Genomic DNA, 18614 nt, shown 5'->3' on the forward strand with positions numbered 1-18614 from the left:
CATATGCTTCGTTGAACAGTTCAAGTGATGCGTTTGGGGGACGGTATATAACCCCTACAACAGTTGGGTCTTGCAAGCTAGTGATGGATACGAACAGTGATTCTATGTGTTCATTACAGAGAGATAAGCCAGGGATTTTGTTAAAGTTAAAGGAGTTGTGCAGGTAAAGACACACTCCTGATCCTTTACCCTTGAACTGGTTTTTCTTTTGACAAAAATAACGTGATTGGTAACAGGAGGAGTATCCGTTAAGCTGATACAGAGTTCCATTTTCGGGATTAGTATTTGTTTCTGCAAGACCGATAACAGAGAATTTGTGGTCGATACAAGACAGCTCAACTGCAAAGTTGTCAAAGTTTGATGCATTTCCATCAATATTTAGGAATAATTTGGACAAATATTTAGCTGAATTTTTAGGTAGGACGGTAGCATTCAACTCAGTTATGGAGAATGTTTTGCAATTTTCAAGAATCTTTGAGCTATTGTAGATAGATTCAATATAATTAACTGGCTCATCATCAATGAGGCCATTGTTTGCAAAGTGTGGAGCTTGGTAGAAAGGGTTGTACCGTACAATATCATTGGTATCAGTGCATATTTTGCAGTATGTTGCATCTCGAAATTTGGTTATGTTATCATCAGTTTTACATTTTTTGTGCATTATTTTGTCACACATCTGACAAATCAAAAATGGATGTCCAGCACGCACAGGTCTATCGCAACAGCAGCAGATTTCGCATATCAGTTTGACTACCATGACTGGATTACAGATCTACGAGAACGTGGGGAAAATCTATTTTGGGCCTTGGTAACATCACTGAACAACCTCCCATCAACGGGGCTACCTAGAATCTTATGGGCAATTGCCCGGGAGAGTTTGAAGATACCGCTTGACCCCAGGTGGATTGGGTCATCCGGCTTCTTGTACCTACAAAACTGTTTGTTCAGTAGACCCTCCTCATCGACAAAACTATCAAAATCTAAATTTCCTATTCTAGCGTTGGTATTACAGTACCCAAACAATATACTATTAAACTCCATGGCTCTCTCATTTAGCCAGGAGGACCTAGTTGGTAGGATTGGTGAAACTATAACTTTAGAGTAAGGACAAATTTCACAAATATTCGTGAGCTTCTTCGTCAGCTCATTAGCCCAGTGTTTAACATCACCCCCTCCCCTCTTAATATTATTTACACCACAGTGTACTACAACATTCTTATATCCTACACAAAGGGCAGGGTCTAACTGATCTATTGTGAAGCATTCAAGTCTTTTTCCAGGCAGTTTGTGACCGAATGTCCCTTTTCCAGCACCAAATCGGAGGAACCGGGTATTTGAGTCACCAATAATCAATGTTGCATTGCTACTGCTGCTCACGTAGCGGAATGTTATACTGAATCTCACGTCCCTCCTTTCACTGCTCTTATCTATTCTGTGGTCCCAGAGGAACTGAGACTGCTTGCTCATGATATATAGACTGCGTCCCTCTATTGTCTCAATGACTTCCCCACTTTCTGATCCTTTCATTGAGAACTTAACTGAACACTGGCTTCCTAACGATACAGTGAAAATCGAACTATCATGCACAAGCGAGTTCTCGTTATCCGAGTGTTTAGGGAGAAAACTGCTCTCATCATTGTACCGGTTGATCAGGCATTGATTAATAACTGTTTCAGGGCAAAGCTTCTTTATCCTTGAGGCAAGTTCAGCAAGAACTTCAGGCAGGTCTTCTGATATGGGCTTAGCAGCTTTTGCCCCGGGGTAATCATATCGTTCACCAAAGCTTATAACTCCATGCCCGTTTTCTGTGTTCTTGACAAAATCATCGTTCTGTTCAGCAAGGAAATCTAATAGCTGAGAGTTCAAGGTTGTATCAATGAATTCTGGTAAATAAGACATGATGTGCTTAGACTTAGGGTCGTCTGCACTTGAAGGCTTCTGTGCATCTAGCAGGAGCTGTTCATGGTCTGTTTCACAGGCTGCTGGTGGCCCTATGATAAAAGGAGGCATGGGCAGGTCAGGAGTGGATACGTTTGAGGATCTGCTGTTTTTGAAACAGTTAATATCAACTTTGAGCTCAGCAAGCTTGGTGTTTATGGAGTCAAGAGTCCTAAGGTGGCTATCATTGTCTTTCAAGTTTTTAATGGATGTTTGAATATCTTCTAAGGACTTGTGTATAGAGCTTTCGTTAGAAGTAGTATGACCCATTGGAATGCTGGAGGGGGCTGACAAATAAGAAGGGGACTTAACCTCGTGGTCACATCTCTTGCCACTTATTACAGCACAGACATTTTCTGCAAGGCCAAGCAGGGATAGTAGACCCTCTGCTAAGGTGAGTTTTTTAAGAGATGGGCAGCTCTTAACCATAGATGGCGTTATGATTGCAAATTTGTTCACATCAAGTTTTAGAATGTTACAGATGTTGAGCTTAATGATATCTACCTCTGAGCGCAGGCTCTGCGAGTGAGTCAACAGGAAGTTGTCAAGGGGGGTAGACCCTGAGAAGAAACTAAGGAGGCTGCTACAATCTTTATTTTCCTCTGATTCGTGGTATTCTGAAAGAATTATATTTTCAACATCCTTCAGTACTTCGTCAATTTCCACCATAATGGTAGGAGTCGTGGGTGCAGGTGTAGTCTGATCCGGAACCGTAGTACTTGAAGTCTGGTCCGGAACAGATTGAGAAGAGTCAGTGGGTGTATCGTTCATGGCGTAGAAGTGGTACAGACAGAGTCAAGAGCAGAGAAGGTATTGGCAGTATAATCTGGATTCTTCTTGACATAGGACGAGTATGCAGGGCTAATATAATAACATACCAAAAATAGGTCAAAATCAATATATAATAAAATAAAAAAATTAGATGTATATATATAATATATACTATATAGATAAAAGTCCAACTCGGCGCGCGCCGCGTTTTTCAGTAAATTATTGTATTGTTTGGATTGCACGTTGTAGCGCAATGCGTTACTGTGCCGCGCCGCGCACTCACGTGCGCGGCGTACTGTATATGTGTTTGAAATTTGAATTTATTTATGAATATAACATTATGTATTGATTATTTGTGGTAAATAAAATTTTTCTTTCCTAAAAAATTTTTCTTTCCTAGTACACTCATTGCATTAAGAGGAATCAGAGGAAGATCAACGGCCCAGCATCTTGAACTGCTAGACATTTCCTTCAACCTCATCCCCCAGAAGACGAGCTTGGAGGTCTCCTAGATTTGTTTATGTAAATTTTGATATTTTACTGTACTATTTTATGTTGTATATAATTTTACGGACAACCCACCGCTTCGGCGGGTAGTTGACGCACCATTCACAAGCAAGAGCTACTTTGGTATACTTGCTGTGAAGTGTCTCAGCTACATGGGTTGGGGGTCCCCCCCCCCTTTTTTTTGTCAATACCTTAAAGGACTAAAATACAAAATTCAACAATCCCTTATACCAGCAATATTGGATAGATCTTTTGGAACCGACCAAACTAGCAGAGAACTCTTTGCATTACCAGTCAAAGAAGGAGGTCTATGTGACCTTAGTTTGATGTCTGACCTAGAATACAAGTACTCATGCCAAGTAACATCAGATCTTACAGAAGCAATATACAATCAACACCCAGATTTTTATGATAATCAGGAAAAACTTGTAGAGATCAAGACCCAAATCCGAAAATCAAGGATAGAGTTTTTCAAGGAGAGAAAATATGAGGTTACAAAAGACCTGAATGAAACCCAAAAATTGCAATTAGATCTTACATCAGAGAAAGGGGCAAGTTCCTGGCTTTCATCACTCCCACTCAAATCATTCGGATTCTGTCTCAACAAGCAAGAATTCAATGACGCCCTAGCTCTTAGGCACAACTTTGGAATAAAAGATGCTGCAAGAAAATGTGTATGTGGAAGTGACAACTCAATAAATCACTCATTAATATGCAAAAGGGGTGGGTATGTAGATCTCTCCGCCACAATTCATTGAGAGATGTGTTAGCAGAGCTCTTAGAAACTGCTGGCTGTAAAGATGTTACCACTGAACCTCTCCTTATCCCTGTCAATGGGAGAGAACTTCCTGCAGGGGCCAACAAAGCAGATGGAGCTAGGTTAGATGTTAGTGCTAGGAGTGTATGGAACCCATTGGAAAGGGCATTTTTAGATGTAAGAGTATTTCATGCTCAAGCTCCTTCCAATAAGGCTCTTGGATCTCCAATGAGTATGTACACTAGCCATGAGAGACAGAAGAAAAACATGTACAACAAAAGGATTGTCGAGGTGGAACATGGAACATTTACACCAATAGTCCTATCAACAACAGGTGGAATGGGAAGAGAAGCAAATACGTTCTTCAAAAAGTTAGCTGATAGAATGTCTAGAAAATCAAGCCAAAGATAGAGTGAAGCGATGACTTTTATCAGGAAAAGAATAAGATTTGACTTATTAAGAACGACAATTATTGCTCTTAGAGGAGAAAGAGGGATAAAAAGTGGTTGTATAGTTAAAATATCAGATTTAGATATTAATATAGAGCCAACAAATTGAATTGGCTACTTTTACTACTGGGGGGGGGGGGGTGTCACGTCCGTCTATGCCCGCTTGTCTCATAGAATCCAAAAAGGACAGGACATAGGCGGACATAGACGGACATAGGCGGACATAGGCGGACATAGGCAGACATAGGCGGACATAGGCGGACATTAATGGACACCTAAATTGCTTAATAAAATGTTCAATTTTTGCTGTTATAGGGGGATCATGTTTTTTGTCCGTTCGGTACCCTATATTTTCAAAACGGACAAAAAATAGAGCGGACAAAAACGGACAAAAATGGACAAAAACGGACAAAAATGGAAATAACATTTAGATGCTTCCTCCTCCTACTTTTCCTCCTCCTCCCCCTGGGTCTTCCTGATCTTCCTCAGTCCTCTTCCTCCTCCCCTCCTCAGTCCTCCTCCTACTCCTCCTCCTCGTCCTCAGTCCTCCTCATCAGTCCTCCTCCTCCCCAGTCCTCCTCCTCCTCCTGAGTCCTCCTCCTGGGTCCTCCTCCTGGGTCCTCCTCCTCCTCTTCATCCTCCTCCTCTTCCTCCTCAGTCCTCAGTCCTCCTTAGTCCTCCTCCTCATCCTTCTCCTCAGTCCTCCATCCTCCTCCTCAGTCCTCCCCCAGTCCCCCTCCTCCTCCTCCTCCTATTCAGTCCTCCTCCTCCTCCTCCTCCTTCTCAGTCCTCCTCAGTCCTCCTCCTCCTCCTCCTCTTCCCTCTCAGTCATCCGTTTATATTCTTGAATTTTAGATGAAGGTGATCCTGTTGAACCTACTGTATTTTGATTTTGTAAGGCCTTTGACACTGTCACCCCACTGTAGTTCTTTTATCTAAATTGGAGGGGTTTGGGGTCAAAGGAAAAGTTGTAGATGTTATAAAAGACTTTTTTACAGAAAGAACTATGCGGGTGTGTGTATAAGAAGGACAATGGCTTGAGGTGAAACACGTGTTATTGGTGTTTCCCAGGGGGTCAGTATTGGTTCCTTTGCTATTTATTCTTTATAATAATGATTTTACCTGATATAGTCAAGAATAAGATTAAATACCTACGGCAGAGTAGATCGTCATAATGATCCCTTCAGATGGCCATAGTGAAGTAGAAAGCAATTGCGCATAGAAATTCATAAGTCGTCACCTACATAGAAAAAGTGTCTATTATTATTATTATTATAAAACAGGATCTTACCGACAAAAATGATTCTTAAAAATACCCTAATGCGGTAAACTGTACCCTTGAAAAAGATTTTCCCAACATCTGTTGCATGCAGCTATATCTCTAATTTCGTTCAATTCATGCAAGTTTTCCATTTGCAAATTTCTACTACTTAAATCACTTCTTAAAACCGATAACAAGTTCATTCTAGGTCTCCCCAATCTACCAATGAATAAATTATCTGATTCAATTGCAAAAGAGAGAGCCGTTTGGGCTGGGGTGTTCTCCATACTCCTGAGAATGTGTCCAAACATCTTCCACCGCTGGTGTTCAATACGCTTGGATAACTTTTCAACTTTGCACCGTTCATACAATGCTTTGTTGCTTATCATACCTTTAGGCCATTTGATGTTTAAAATGGACCTGAGGTGTCTACGATGGAGTGTGTCCATTTTCTCCATGGTTGCTTTCTTAGGACTCCAACTATTTGAGTTGTAAATCAATACAGATACAACTTGAGCATCATATAACTTCAGCTTTCTTTCAAGGGAAATTTTCTTACCGGACAACCATACTTTTCCAAAGTTCTTAAAAGCAATCTCAGCTAGGATTCTCCTTCTTTGAATGTCCTTCTCAGTGCAGAGTAAGGAACCTAGTGACTTGTTACTTCGCCATGGTTCGTTATTAGCTAATGGCTGACCGTTTGTGTCTTTATCAGATTTTTTCGCCAGGTAGAAGGTACTGAATTCAGTTTTACTTTCGTTTACTTGGAGGTTCCAGTCTTTGAGAATCTCCTTCGCTGTAGGAAGGAAAATTCTCAGTTTCTCGATGTCCTCGTCAGCAAAGTCACAATCGTCTGAATATTCCCACTCAGTAGGAAAACCTAGTTCTGATACTGGTGGGTTTGGTCTCCCGGATACAGCTCTGAGGTGGTGTAAGGCTGCTGCAAGAATAAGTGTGAATAGCTTTCCAGATAAAGTATAAACTGTCACCTTGAAAGGCTCCGAGTAAACTTTCAAACTCTTCCGACAGTGAGGAGTTAACACGAACTCTAAGGAGAGTATTCGATAGAAGGTATTGAACTAAGCGAATGTCGTCCTCCGAACAACCAGCATCCTTCAAAACATTGATGATAGTATCCCTTTTTACGGTATCAAAAGCTCTACTCATATCAATACCCATTTTGCTAAATGTCCATTTCTTCCTCATCACAACAGATATAAGCATTCTCTGAGCCCACACAATGTCAGAGCAGCTCCTACCTCTCTTGTAAGCACTCTGCCATGGCATGGTGTAGTTGTCAATTCTACTCTCAACCCGTTTTAGGGCAATTTGAGTGAGCATCTTCCTCGATCCGTTTAACAGTGTAAGTGGTCTAAGGCTTGTGAGGGGACCTTTAGGTTTACCGGGCTTCTGTAGAGGAGTCACAATACCTTGTCCTATTGAACTTATGTATCTGTTCCCACTAAATGACTCATTAATTGCCTCAGCATACTTCTCAAAAGTGATTGGAAAAAGTGTCTAGTGAAATAATTGATTTCTCCTGGAAATGAAAACTGTTTGAAGCCGACTCTATTTAAGACTTTGAGTGAGAATAGATTGTACTCAGGCATGTTTTTATGCAAATCCAATATCCATATAGGGTATGGACCTAGCTGAGGTCAGAGGTGACTTACAGCAAAAGAAATTCCCATACTAACTTTGGCTATTTTAAAACTCTGATTCAATTTCGACTTAGGCCCTTTTAAAAAATAGTTTAGTTCACATAGGCTTTAATCTCTATTTAAAGCTATCCAGCAGGAATCGAAAAGGGCTTCTGTCAAGATAGGCCCTTTTGATTAATTTTAAAGCTTTCCAGGCCTTTTAAATTTAATAATATCCAAAGAGTCACAGTACTATAGTACTATATTCAGTAGTGGACATAAGCCGATTAAAATAAAATCAAATTTCAACAGATGACTATTTTGGGACCATGTAGGTATGGTACCCCAGAATATCGAGTAGCCGTGTTGCAATTTAAAAGGGCTTAAGTCGACTGAGGCCCTTTTCATTTGTAGGTGACGAATTATCAACTTATCAAGTTGGGCATTGGAAGAGCAGATCGTTATAACGAGCCTTGCAAGCAGGGACATTCAACGTCCGACGAGTCCAGACCCGTTAATAACATAAAGGTGAGGGACTGACTTGCTTGAGTAAGTTATTAAAATTTGAATAAGATTGTAACGAGGTCTGATCGTCATCTTCTTACGCGTTTGATGTCTGTGTGAAGGTAAAATGGTGACATCCTCTGGATCAGGCAGAGGCGGTGACCCGGTGACCGACAACTAAGAATCTCTCATTCCGGGCTCCCACAGGTATCACATCTCATGGCCAAATCGATGACGAATCATTTGTGATATGATCCATATTCTAACAATCCTAACAGCCGGACAACCAAAGAGTTAAGGAGTTATCTGACAGGGTGAGGTAGGCATAACAGAAACACATGTTAGGAGGGTTGTTCTTCCAGCATCGCCAAGCAGAGTAGAGGTCTGTATCTTTAGGCTTCTTTCTGGAGTAGATGTATCCGTCCATGTCCACCAGCTGTTGAGATCCTCCATGTCCTTCGATGAATTTGGAGAAAGCAGGCAATCAGGCATGTTGAACTGAAAACGATACTCTTCATGTTTCAATATATATGTACCAGGAGTGCGGTTGTATATTAACAGCTGATCAACTCTCGTACTTGTGATTGTATGCCTCGTATCACTCCCATTGCATGCACGGCTCACGTCCTTGGATACGAGAACCAGCCCCTTCCGGACCCGGCTCACGGCCGTTATGTGAACACATGCCGAGACCTTGAACACTTCTTAATACACTTCATAATACACAGCTACTCAACCTCAGAAGCTAATCAGACGCTACCGAACATGGAATCCCTCGCTCGGGTGGTACAACGCAGTAGAGCCACGGCGTCCGGATCTGCACGGCACATGGAATGTTTAAAAGTTTAAAGTATCTCCAGAGGTTCTTAGTTGTCGGGGATATGTAATGATTGTTTCTTAGTTGTCGCAGTTGATTGGATTTCCCAAGCTAGCATGTTAATCAGTTAACTAGGTAAAATTGACAGGTCCTTAGTTTTCCGTCGGCAGAGGTCGAGTGTTAAATAATATTGATTGAAAACAAAGTTTTCTTGCCGCTCTTAGAGTCCCAGACCCGTGACATATCAATCACGTTTTGAAGTTTTATTGTAGAACCTATGGCCATTGTATCTTAATCTCATTATCAAATCTAAAGCTTCCCAATCAATACAATTTAAACTAAATCGAGTTTAATTGGAAAAACTGCAAGTGGAAACCAAATTAAGAAATGCTAAACTATTTTCAGATTCTCTCACCTCTTTTGTTCGTCGAATTCTCACAAATTTCATCGCATCTGCCGACAAACTATTCTCAATCAAACTCTTAAATAGAGTCCGCTCCAAACAGTTTTCATTTCTAGATTGACAAATTTTAGCAATGCTTCGAATAATCCTTATCACAATTGCTATCTTAGCAGGTAAGAAAAAGTCTCATTTATCTTGTTGGATGCATTAAAAGTTTTTTCCCTTAATATTTTGGATTAATCTTATTATTAATTTTCAAACAAAAATTCATCAACCCCACAGAGCCTCGAGCTTTAGTATGGTCGAGGTCAGGGTCAGGGTCAGGGTCAGAGTTAGGGTCAGGGTCAGGGTCAGGGTCAGAGTCAGGGTCAGGGTTAGGGTCAGGGTCAGGGTCAGGGTCAGGGTCAGAGTTAGGGTCAGGGTCAGGGTCAGGGTCAGGGTCAGGGTCAGGGTCAGGGTCAGAGTCAGGGTCAGGGTTAGGGTCAGGGTTTTGGTCAGGGTCAGGGTCAGGGTCAGGGTCAGGGTCAGGGTCAGGGTCAGGGTCAGGGTCAGGGTCAGGGTCAGGGTCAGGGTCAGGGTCAGGGTTAGGGTCAGGGTCAGGGTCAGGGACAAACCCCCGTACAAGGAGCCGGCTCCTTGTACGATTTTCGTCACTTGTGAACAGAGAATTTAAGGCACGTGTTATAAACACATGGAATAGCTGGTATCGGCCGTTTGGAAATCGTACAACGAGCCGGCTCAAAGTACGATGATAGAGGCTCAAAGTACGATGCTAGAGGCTCAAAGTACGATGCTAGAGGCTCAAAGTACGATGTTAGAGGCTCAAAGTACGATCGAGTCATATGACTTTTCACGTGATATTACCACGTTTTCTCGTGTCCTTGTCACGTGGGGGCTCAAAGTACGATCATGGGGCTCAAAGTACGGGGGTTTACATTGGGGGTAGGAGGACCGTACAAGGAGCCGACTCTTTGTACGATTTTCGTCACTTGTGACCAAAAACCTGACACCCCGTGGTTTGTCTTGCGCTTGTACCACGTGCCCTGGTCATGAGTCAGGGTCAGGGTCAGGGTCAGGGTCAGGGTCAGGGTCAGGGTCAGGGTCAGGGTCAGGATCAGGGTCAGGGTCAGGATCAGGGTCAGGATCAGGATCAGGGTCAGGGTCAGGATCAGGGCCAGGATCAGGGTCAGGGTCAGGGTCAGGGTCAGGATCAGGGTTAGGGTCAGGGTCAGGGTCAGGGACAAACCCCCGTACAAGGAGCCGGCTCCTTGTACGATTTTCGTCACTTGTGAACAGAGAATTTAAGGCACGTGTTATAAACACATGGAATAGCTGTCAGGGTCAGGGTCAGGGTCAGGGTCAGGATCAGGGTCAGGGTCAGGGTCAGGGTCAGGGTCAGGGTCAGGATCAGGGTCAGGGTCAGGGTCAGGGTCAGGGTCAGGGTCAGGGTCAGGGTCAGGGTCAGGGTCAGGGTCAGGGTCAGGGTCAGGGTCAGGGTCAGGGTCAGGGTCAGGGTCAGGGTCAGGGTCAGGGTTTTAGCACGAGATAAGATACCCCCCCCCTCCCCCCACGTTAACAGATATAACTCCCTCCCCCCTGTTAACAGATATATACCCCCCCCCCCCCCCCAGATATAACTCCCTCCCCACAGGAGCTGAGACCTACATACAGTATCTCACGTGTAACATGATGTACTTTCGTAAATACTCGTGTGACAAGTCCAACCTGTGTTTCTACGGGTGCAACAAGGGACATTGCTGGAGTCAGTGTAATGCTGTGGGGGCCATCACGTGGGATGGTCCCCCCGGCACGTGCCATACTGAGTATGTTTCTTCTTTACACATGTTTAAATGTATTATTATAAACTCATCGAATTTTTCATAAGTTTTATCATCAACATTAATCTCACCCTCACCCACATGATACTTAATCGACTATTGAGTGACTGCCTTATCTTATATTTGATCCTTCGAACAGCTGTTGAGCAATGAAACGCAAACATAATCTTAGCAAAATGAATATATTTCTTTTATCTTCAGCATTTAATCAGTCACATAATCTGAGAATATCAATGGTTAGTTTGAAAATGTCAAAAATTCTCATCAAAAATGTAGTAAAGTCTCAAAAAATTAATTTAGCATCTCGTAAAAATGGAATAGTTAAAAATCGGAACAAAATTAATGGCATATACTATAATAATGTGGAGTCTGCAGTAGTTCATTAAATCAAAAAGACGCAATTCAAAAATTGATAGACTGCATATATAAACAAAAAATGGACGATTTAAAAATAAAATTCGGGACACCATGAAAAATTAGCTTCCAGAAACGGAATTCACATTGTTCAGGCCAAACGGATAAAGTGTCTTCAATTTGTTAATATAAAACTGTTCTGACTTTCTAATATTATCTGGGGATGTAGAACACAAAATATCAAAATGGAAACTTTCATTGAAATCAGATCTCTCCCTCAAATTATGAACTGAAAAAAGATGTGCCCCTAAAACATTCTCGTCATCAAAATCTCTGTGGCTCTCAACATTCCCCTTACTACTCGCCTCTAAAATCTCATAATATTTACTGCGATGACCATTCACACGTTGGCTGAGGCTGGTGACTGTTTTTCCCACGTATACGTTATTAACAGTACAAAGTTTGCACGTCGCGCCGTACACAATGTTGCGTGTCTTACAGTTACCACCTTGAGTTCTGACTGAGTGTCCATTATTGGAGACCATGGAATTGCCACTAACAAGGTGACAAGTTTGGCAGGGTCTGCCTTTCTTCTTCTCACCAGGTTTGGTGCATGGGTCAGTTGTTCTTGACTCTGAACCTAAGGCAAGCTTCTTTCTCTTGAATAAAGTGTCCTTTAAGTTAGGGGCTCGCCTGGTCACCACTTGGAGTTTAGGGATCCTCTCAGGGTTCTCACTGCTCCATGTACGGCTATTTGAGATGATGTTACTGGCCTCTTTAGCCTTTTCCTTGGTTTCCTCATAGCCCGCACCGAATGTAACAATCCATGGTGTGAAAGAAGGGGGACCCTGATCCTTTGCCTTGTACTGTAAAGTTCTTGGTATCGATCTGACATCACTGATGACCTCTCTCACCATATCAGTAGGATATGAAGACCGTTCAAAAAACAACTGAAGCTCTGCCAATCTCTCATCCAGCAAGACGTCATCATTGATTATCCTTCTGTATCGAAGTGCCTGTGAGAAGACTATACTCCGGAAGGTATGTCGTGGATGGAAACTTGAGAATTCAAGATACCTGTTGGCGTCAGTAGGTTTCCTAAACAGATCTGTTGTGAGTCTCCCTCCAACAAACTTGTACTGAATGTCCAGGAACTGAGTGAACTCCGTGATTGGTTTCACTTCGTATGTAATATCTAAGCCATAGTTATCAACCATCTTACTGCGTAATGACCCTACCCATTCTTCAAAACCAATCATAGAACCTCTCCACATACCTTGGCCCGAAATATCATCCACAAACCGATCAAGGTTCTTGAGCTCCTCTGGTCTAACAACCGGGTCGTAAACCAGACTCTTTAGGACAAAGAACAAAGCAATGTTACCGCAATCCACTGAATTGATACCTCCAGTGGGTACACCGTTAACGACCTCATACCAGTTGTCTGCATTCTTCAAGACTGCCGAATCAAAACTAAGCTGTATCAGTCCCTTCAGCCAAGTCCTGAACTCCTCAGACCAATCTGGTCTACACGACTCCATAGCATCATCTAAGGCTGACATCACCAAGCTATGTTGCAGAGAATCGTATAGAGAAACAATATCAATACTGAAGCTGATCCAAGTATCGACTACTTGTCCGGAAGCTGCCAATTCCTCGAGTTTTATGAGAGCTGCAGTTGAATCTTTAACAAGATCTATACAGTAATCCCTGGCAAGAGGTCCCAACCACTTCCAAACAACAAACTTATCTGATCTTGCAGTTACTCCTCTAGAGAGATCAGTCACGAATCGACTGGGTGGAATCTTTTTCTCTCTAATTTCAGTCTCAGTCAGCTTGTGAATTTTCAGTAATGGGTAACCATACGGAATATCGGGCTTGACTAGATCTGAAGTGCTCTGTGAAAGAGTGTCCCGATCAGACTTCTGAATCAAACCAACCACACACTTAGACTGTTCACCACTTACATACTTCCGCTCCAAACCAGATGACCACAGCTCTAACAACCTCCCTCTCAAAGATCCAGTAGGATCAGTTTGCAAAGGTCTGTATCTCAAAGGGTCCTCAACTTTGGCAGTAGTGATATCCTTGATTATCTGAGGGGTGACAATGATTATCGCACCGCCCTTATCAGCCGATGTTATTGCTATTAAGCCATCCTTGAGTGACTGCTAAGTGAGTGACTGCTAAGTGAGTGACTGCTAAGGTTAAGTTTGATGCAAGTTTTGAACGAGGTACTCACTTCAGAAACTACACAATACACATCAAATAGTCAAATACGCACCACATAATATAATTTGTTGTCACATATTCAGAACGAACTGGTATTTCTATTCACTTCCTATCCTAATTTCAGAAATTAATTCTAATTACTAATTACTATTTGTTACAAATTTCAGTTTTAACCCAATTGAGTGGTGCTATTCGAGCGGGGAAGACACAACCTGTAATGTAGACTCCGACTGTTTGAAAGTGAATAAGAACAGTTGTAGCGGCGCCTGCTCTGTTGGTTAAAACGTGACGTCAGAGTGGTGACGTCATGATATGTCATATGACGTCATGAGATCAGATTCAACATTCCATTTATAATTCGTATTTGCTGTTGTTGAAATGAATAGTTCGTTTTACTTTGGTTTCTTGTCTTATCGTTCAGACATGAGACAATATTAATAAACTAAAATGCAAGGCATCCATGGCCACTGCATTGCACTGCATTATAATAGAGTTTTCAAATCTAAACCTGTCCAATAAATCAATTTAATCAAGTTTAAATCAGTTTAATCGAGTTCAAATCAAATGAACTAGAAGTGAAAATGAAATCAAGTGGTGTTGTACTGTAGCTAGATTCTCATTTTTCTTTTGTTCGCAAAACTCTCAACAATTTCATTGCATCTGTCGACATCCTATTTTTAAATAAGATTTTGAACTGACATTATAGCTCCAAACAGTTTTCATTTCTAGATTGACAAATTTAGCGATGCTTCGAATAATTCTAATCGCAATTGCTATTTTAGCAGGTAAGAAATTCGTATTTTATACTTATTGGATGCATTTAAAGTATGTAGTTTCCTATTAATTGTTCAGACTGATCCTATTATTAATTCTTGTGAGGGAGTCAGGGGGTCCGGGGGGTCAGGGTCAGGGTGTCAGGGTCAGGGTCAGGGGATCAGGGTCAGGGTCAGGGGGTCTGGGTCAGGGGGTCAGGGTCAGGGGCCAGGGTCAGGGGGTCAGGGTCAGGGTCAGGCGGTCAGGGTCAGGGTCAGGGTCAGGGTCAGGGTCAGGGTCAGGGTCAGGGTCAGGGTCAGGGTCAGGGTCAGGGTCAGGGTCAGGGTCAGGGTCAGGGTCAGGGTCAGGGTCAGGGTCAGGGTCAGGGTCAGGGTCAGGGTCAGGGTCAGGGTCAGAAAGAAGGTAAACAGATTTATCCCCGCAGTAACTGAAACACAGCAGTACGAAACCTGCAACCTCCAATTTGTGGACGACTACACGTGTAACAAAGATAACCTCTGTTACTATGGTTGCCACAAGGGGTATTGTTGGAGTCAGTGTAATGGTTTGAGCGAGATGATTTGGGATGGTCCCCCCGGCACATGTCATACTGGGTGGGGTTTTAACATTATTTTACATAAATTAATATTGTATCTTCCAATTATGACATTATATTATCGATACCATGCTTCCAACAATTTTATTACAACTTATTGCTAAATACTAATTACTCATTACTAATTACTACTAATTTCAGTTATCCGCACATTGAATGGTGTTGGTCAAGTGGGGCAGACTCTGCCTGCATGATAGACTCCGACTGTGAGAAAGTAAAGAATAACAGCTGCAGAGGAACTTGCTCTGTTGGTTAACTACGTGTAGTCAGAGTAATGGGAGGGCAACAGACGACCACATCTCTTGTACAATAGTTTAATACTGTTTAATTTAAATTAGCTGGTCGTTTCACTTTGTTATCTTGACTAATTGTAAAGCAAATTTATCAAATAACTCCCACACATTTTACTGCATCTACATCTGTTCTACATCTGTTCACATAATAGAAAGGGGGCAGATCTAGATGTAACCATTCTTATTTCTTGACCGGCAGATCTAAGTGACTTGATCCATGGATTTCAGTAGATTAACTGAAATGTTTCAGCTAGGGTATAGTTCACAATAATAATAGCTATAGAATGTCACTGCCACATACCTGCTACATACCTACAATCATAGCATAAGAATCAACGTTTCACTTAGTAAACTGACATGGTTTACCCATCGTTTTGCTTCTTAAGGGTGCAGCCACGCCCATATTTGGTCCAAATTAGGCCCAATTTAGCCAAATACCCTGAACATGCCCAAAATCCAGATTTAAGGTGCTCTACTTGTAGCTAGTGGTCACCTGAACTCGTATATGAATTTTCATCAAGATTGGACAAAAAATGACTAGCCAAAAACCATATGACCATATTTGGGCATACGCACCAAATTTGATCGATTTTGGCCCATAAATTGGTCAAATATCAATATTTTTGAATGAAACCAACTTTATATGGAAGGTAAGGCTATACTACACATTATCTATGATTATCAGCTCAGTATCTACCTAACTGTGGGTTCTGTGTTCAAATAATCGCAAAAAATGAAAAAAACTGCCCATATCTCAGTTCGCGATATTTGCAAAACTGACTTCGCTCAAAACAATAGAACTCAATAGGGTTTCAATATTTTTTCATGAAATTTTCAGAATCAACGTAGAATCGCATTTCGACCTTAAATTTTGTATTGGAATTTTGAGTTAGGCATTTAAAAAAAATTGGCGGCCAAATTCTGAATTTTGAATTGCAAATTTTGGAATTTGGCCGCCAAATTTTTAATGTATGATCATCATACATTAACATAAATCTACTATGATGTTATGATGATTATTGATTACTTCTAGTCGAGTCTAGTCTGTTTATTGATATGAGTTACAACATTATAGTACGTCATATTTACATTGAACCAGATTATTAATTAAATAAACCCTGGGATATGTTATAAAATTTAACTTATAGTCTACAGTTCGCATTATTCAGTGATGTAAATTAATTATCACGAGTACTACAAACTGCGCGTCCAAACCCAAAAACAATTTATAAATGAACTCGCTAAATTTTACAAAATTAAAAAGCGCCTTACTTACATATGATCTCACATAATATGTGAAATATGTAAGATATTATCTCACATACGTCACTTACACTCAACACTTACTTTGGGATGTCACAATCTCCTTCATAGCTACAACAACAGGTTTCTTGGGTTCATCCTCTCCTCCTCCTCCCACATACTTCCACTGTCTTACAATCCACGGCCACATGTACCTTCTGTTAATGTGGTTAAATTAGAATAAATTAGAATAACACATAATACTCACAAAACGAACAGTCATGTGATTAGTAAGATCGTGCCACGTGCAAATATAACACAGTATTGATTAAAAAGACTGACCTGAAGAGACGATACAGATAAACAACAACACCGAGTGCAGCAGTAGACACAGCAGCAACCACTACAAGTGGAGGTGAGGGGCGGGTTGGGGAAGGCTTGTTCTTTTGGGACCCAACTTCTTCTATACACCTGACAACAATTTCTTTAGTCTACATTTCTATAGTCTATACATTTTCAATCCCACGCCGACTTTAACAGCCAGCCGGATTTTTTCGGATATTTGAAGTTATTTATAGATTTGATTGTCAAAATTATATTATAGCAAACCTCCAAATATACATTGGCATCTATTTTAGAAGATTGTGGTTGTAACAATTATGGATAAAAACAGAGCTGAAATGATTTTAAAAATAACGCCACATAAAAACACAAACAAACATGTTATCAGCTTACTTATCCATGACTAGGTTGAAATTTTGTGGTTTTTCCTCAGAAGCATTCCTGCTCTTAGCAAAAGCTGCAATTATCTCATTGTTTGTAAGACCTTTGTCAGATAGAAACTTTCTTTTCGTCTCGTCAGGATGATCCCTTACAGTTTGAGAGGACAGGAACGCTGTGGCTGCTGTGATCTGAACGTTGAAATGTCAGGGAAAAAATCAATTACACAGTTTTAGAAGGAGTCCTGAACGTTGAAATGTCAGGGAAACAAAATCATTTACACAGTTTTAGAAGGAGTCTGTGATGTTATCAACACGACTTTTTACAGCAGTTTTAAAACAATTTTAATTTCATTTAATTTACAACACAAAACTTTAAATCTATAACTCATCACAGAAAATAAGGTATGAGAGAAAGAGTTTGCTAAATTTCATGATATATATTGTGAAATTTGTACCCTGAATAGTATTTAAGTGACAAACAATTTAATAAATATCAAATATTGAAAAGAGTTTAATAAAAACTACCTCTCATGCTGGAGCTTTTGTGAAAATAGCAATAACTGCGAATTCTTATAGGTTACAGGATTTTCTTCCCCTGAAAACTTACCAGATTTTCTCTGTTCATTATTATTTTTGAATAACTTTCCTGCTGCAAGATTTTCCTTTTTCTAACTCTGATTGCATGAGAATTCAGTCATTCTATAGAAACAATGGCATGGTAATTAGAATTAAACGTAACAAATAATGTAATTTTTCATCTTGGCCTCTCAGCCGGGGGATCCTTGTACTGTTCAACCACTTTTTCCAGCCTGGAGGATTTGCAATGAGCTTTGGGTGCAGCTGCCACTGTTTATAGAGACAATTTCCCTTGGAAACCTTCATTGGAACAGCATCAGCAGTAATTTATTTGTTAGTAAATCAGTAAATAGAATATTTAAGGTCGGTTCTGTATACTAGATGCTTTTAACCTGCTGTCTCAAAAAGTTGCCAGTAAGAAAGTTGCTCAATCTCATCAACATTACGAAGCCTACGTAGTAAGTTTTATGGTTCCTGTAGACAACTTCTCAGTGCCATATATTTAAAAATTTTGTTTTCCCTAAAAGACTCATAATGTGTAGCTTAAATATTATAGAGTAAGAGGCCAATTCAGAAATGTTAAATCTTGAGACTGAGTTACCTTACATAAATTATTCAAACAATATACACATAATATAGCAATGACCCTATATAAAATCAACCCTATAAGAATTCAAAAGTTAGACCTTTGAGGTCTGAGTTAGACCTTTGCCGAACGTCCATGTGTTCATGTTGGGTGACATTGAGGACAACAGAATATGATACATATCCGATCGTGTAAAAAGTGGCGGTAACATATTTGCTCAACCAAATAATGCCAAGCCGCTATGAAGATAATAGGGCAAGATAAGAAAACAACTTATACGACAGATACAACAGATTTATCAAAAATGAAAAAAAGTTGTTTGGTTGCGCTCGATTTTTGAAAGATTTTCAAACTG

General features: G+C 40.8%; 2 protein-coding genes and 1 long non-coding RNA gene across 3 annotated transcripts; 1 reads left to right on the forward strand and 2 right to left on the reverse strand.

Annotated features, from left to right (window-relative positions):
- Positions 1 to 5648: 5648 nt before the first annotated feature.
- On the reverse strand, positions 5649 to 6970 carry LOC134813766 (uncharacterized). The gene is made up of 3 exons (XM_063821646.1): positions 6943 to 6970; positions 6075 to 6731; positions 5649 to 5662 (listed from the first exon to the last, which is right to left on the reverse strand). Exons 1-3 carry the CDS (start codon positions 6968 to 6970, stop codon positions 5649 to 5651), a joined length of 699 nt encoding a protein of 232 aa, XP_063677716.1.
- Positions 6971 to 14187: 7217 nt separating this feature from the next.
- LOC134813741 (uncharacterized) lies at positions 14188 to 15129 on the forward strand. Its single transcript, XR_010160062.1, has 3 exons — positions 14188 to 14256; positions 14670 to 14838; positions 14982 to 15129. It is a non-coding gene; the product is annotated as an uncharacterized LOC134813741 (long non-coding RNA).
- Positions 15130 to 16469: 1340 nt separating this feature from the next.
- LOC134813767 (peroxisomal membrane protein PEX14-like) lies at positions 16470 to 18031 on the reverse strand. Its single transcript, XM_063821647.1, has 4 exons — positions 17705 to 18031; positions 17111 to 17286; positions 16718 to 16846; positions 16470 to 16593 (listed from the first exon to the last, which is right to left on the reverse strand). The coding sequence occupies exons 1-4, from the start codon at positions 17720 to 17722 to the stop codon at positions 16470 to 16472; spliced, it is 447 nt and encodes a 148-aa protein (XP_063677717.1). The 5' UTR covers positions 17723 to 18031.
- Positions 18032 to 18614: the final 583 nt, after the last annotated feature.

The sequence above is a fragment of the Bolinopsis microptera genome, chromosome 4 (assembly GCF_026151205.1).
Source record: "Bolinopsis microptera isolate Bmic1 chromosome 4, MBARI_Bmic_1.0, whole genome shotgun sequence".
Lineage (NCBI taxonomy): Eukaryota > Metazoa > Ctenophora > Tentaculata > Lobata > Bolinopsidae > Bolinopsis > Bolinopsis microptera.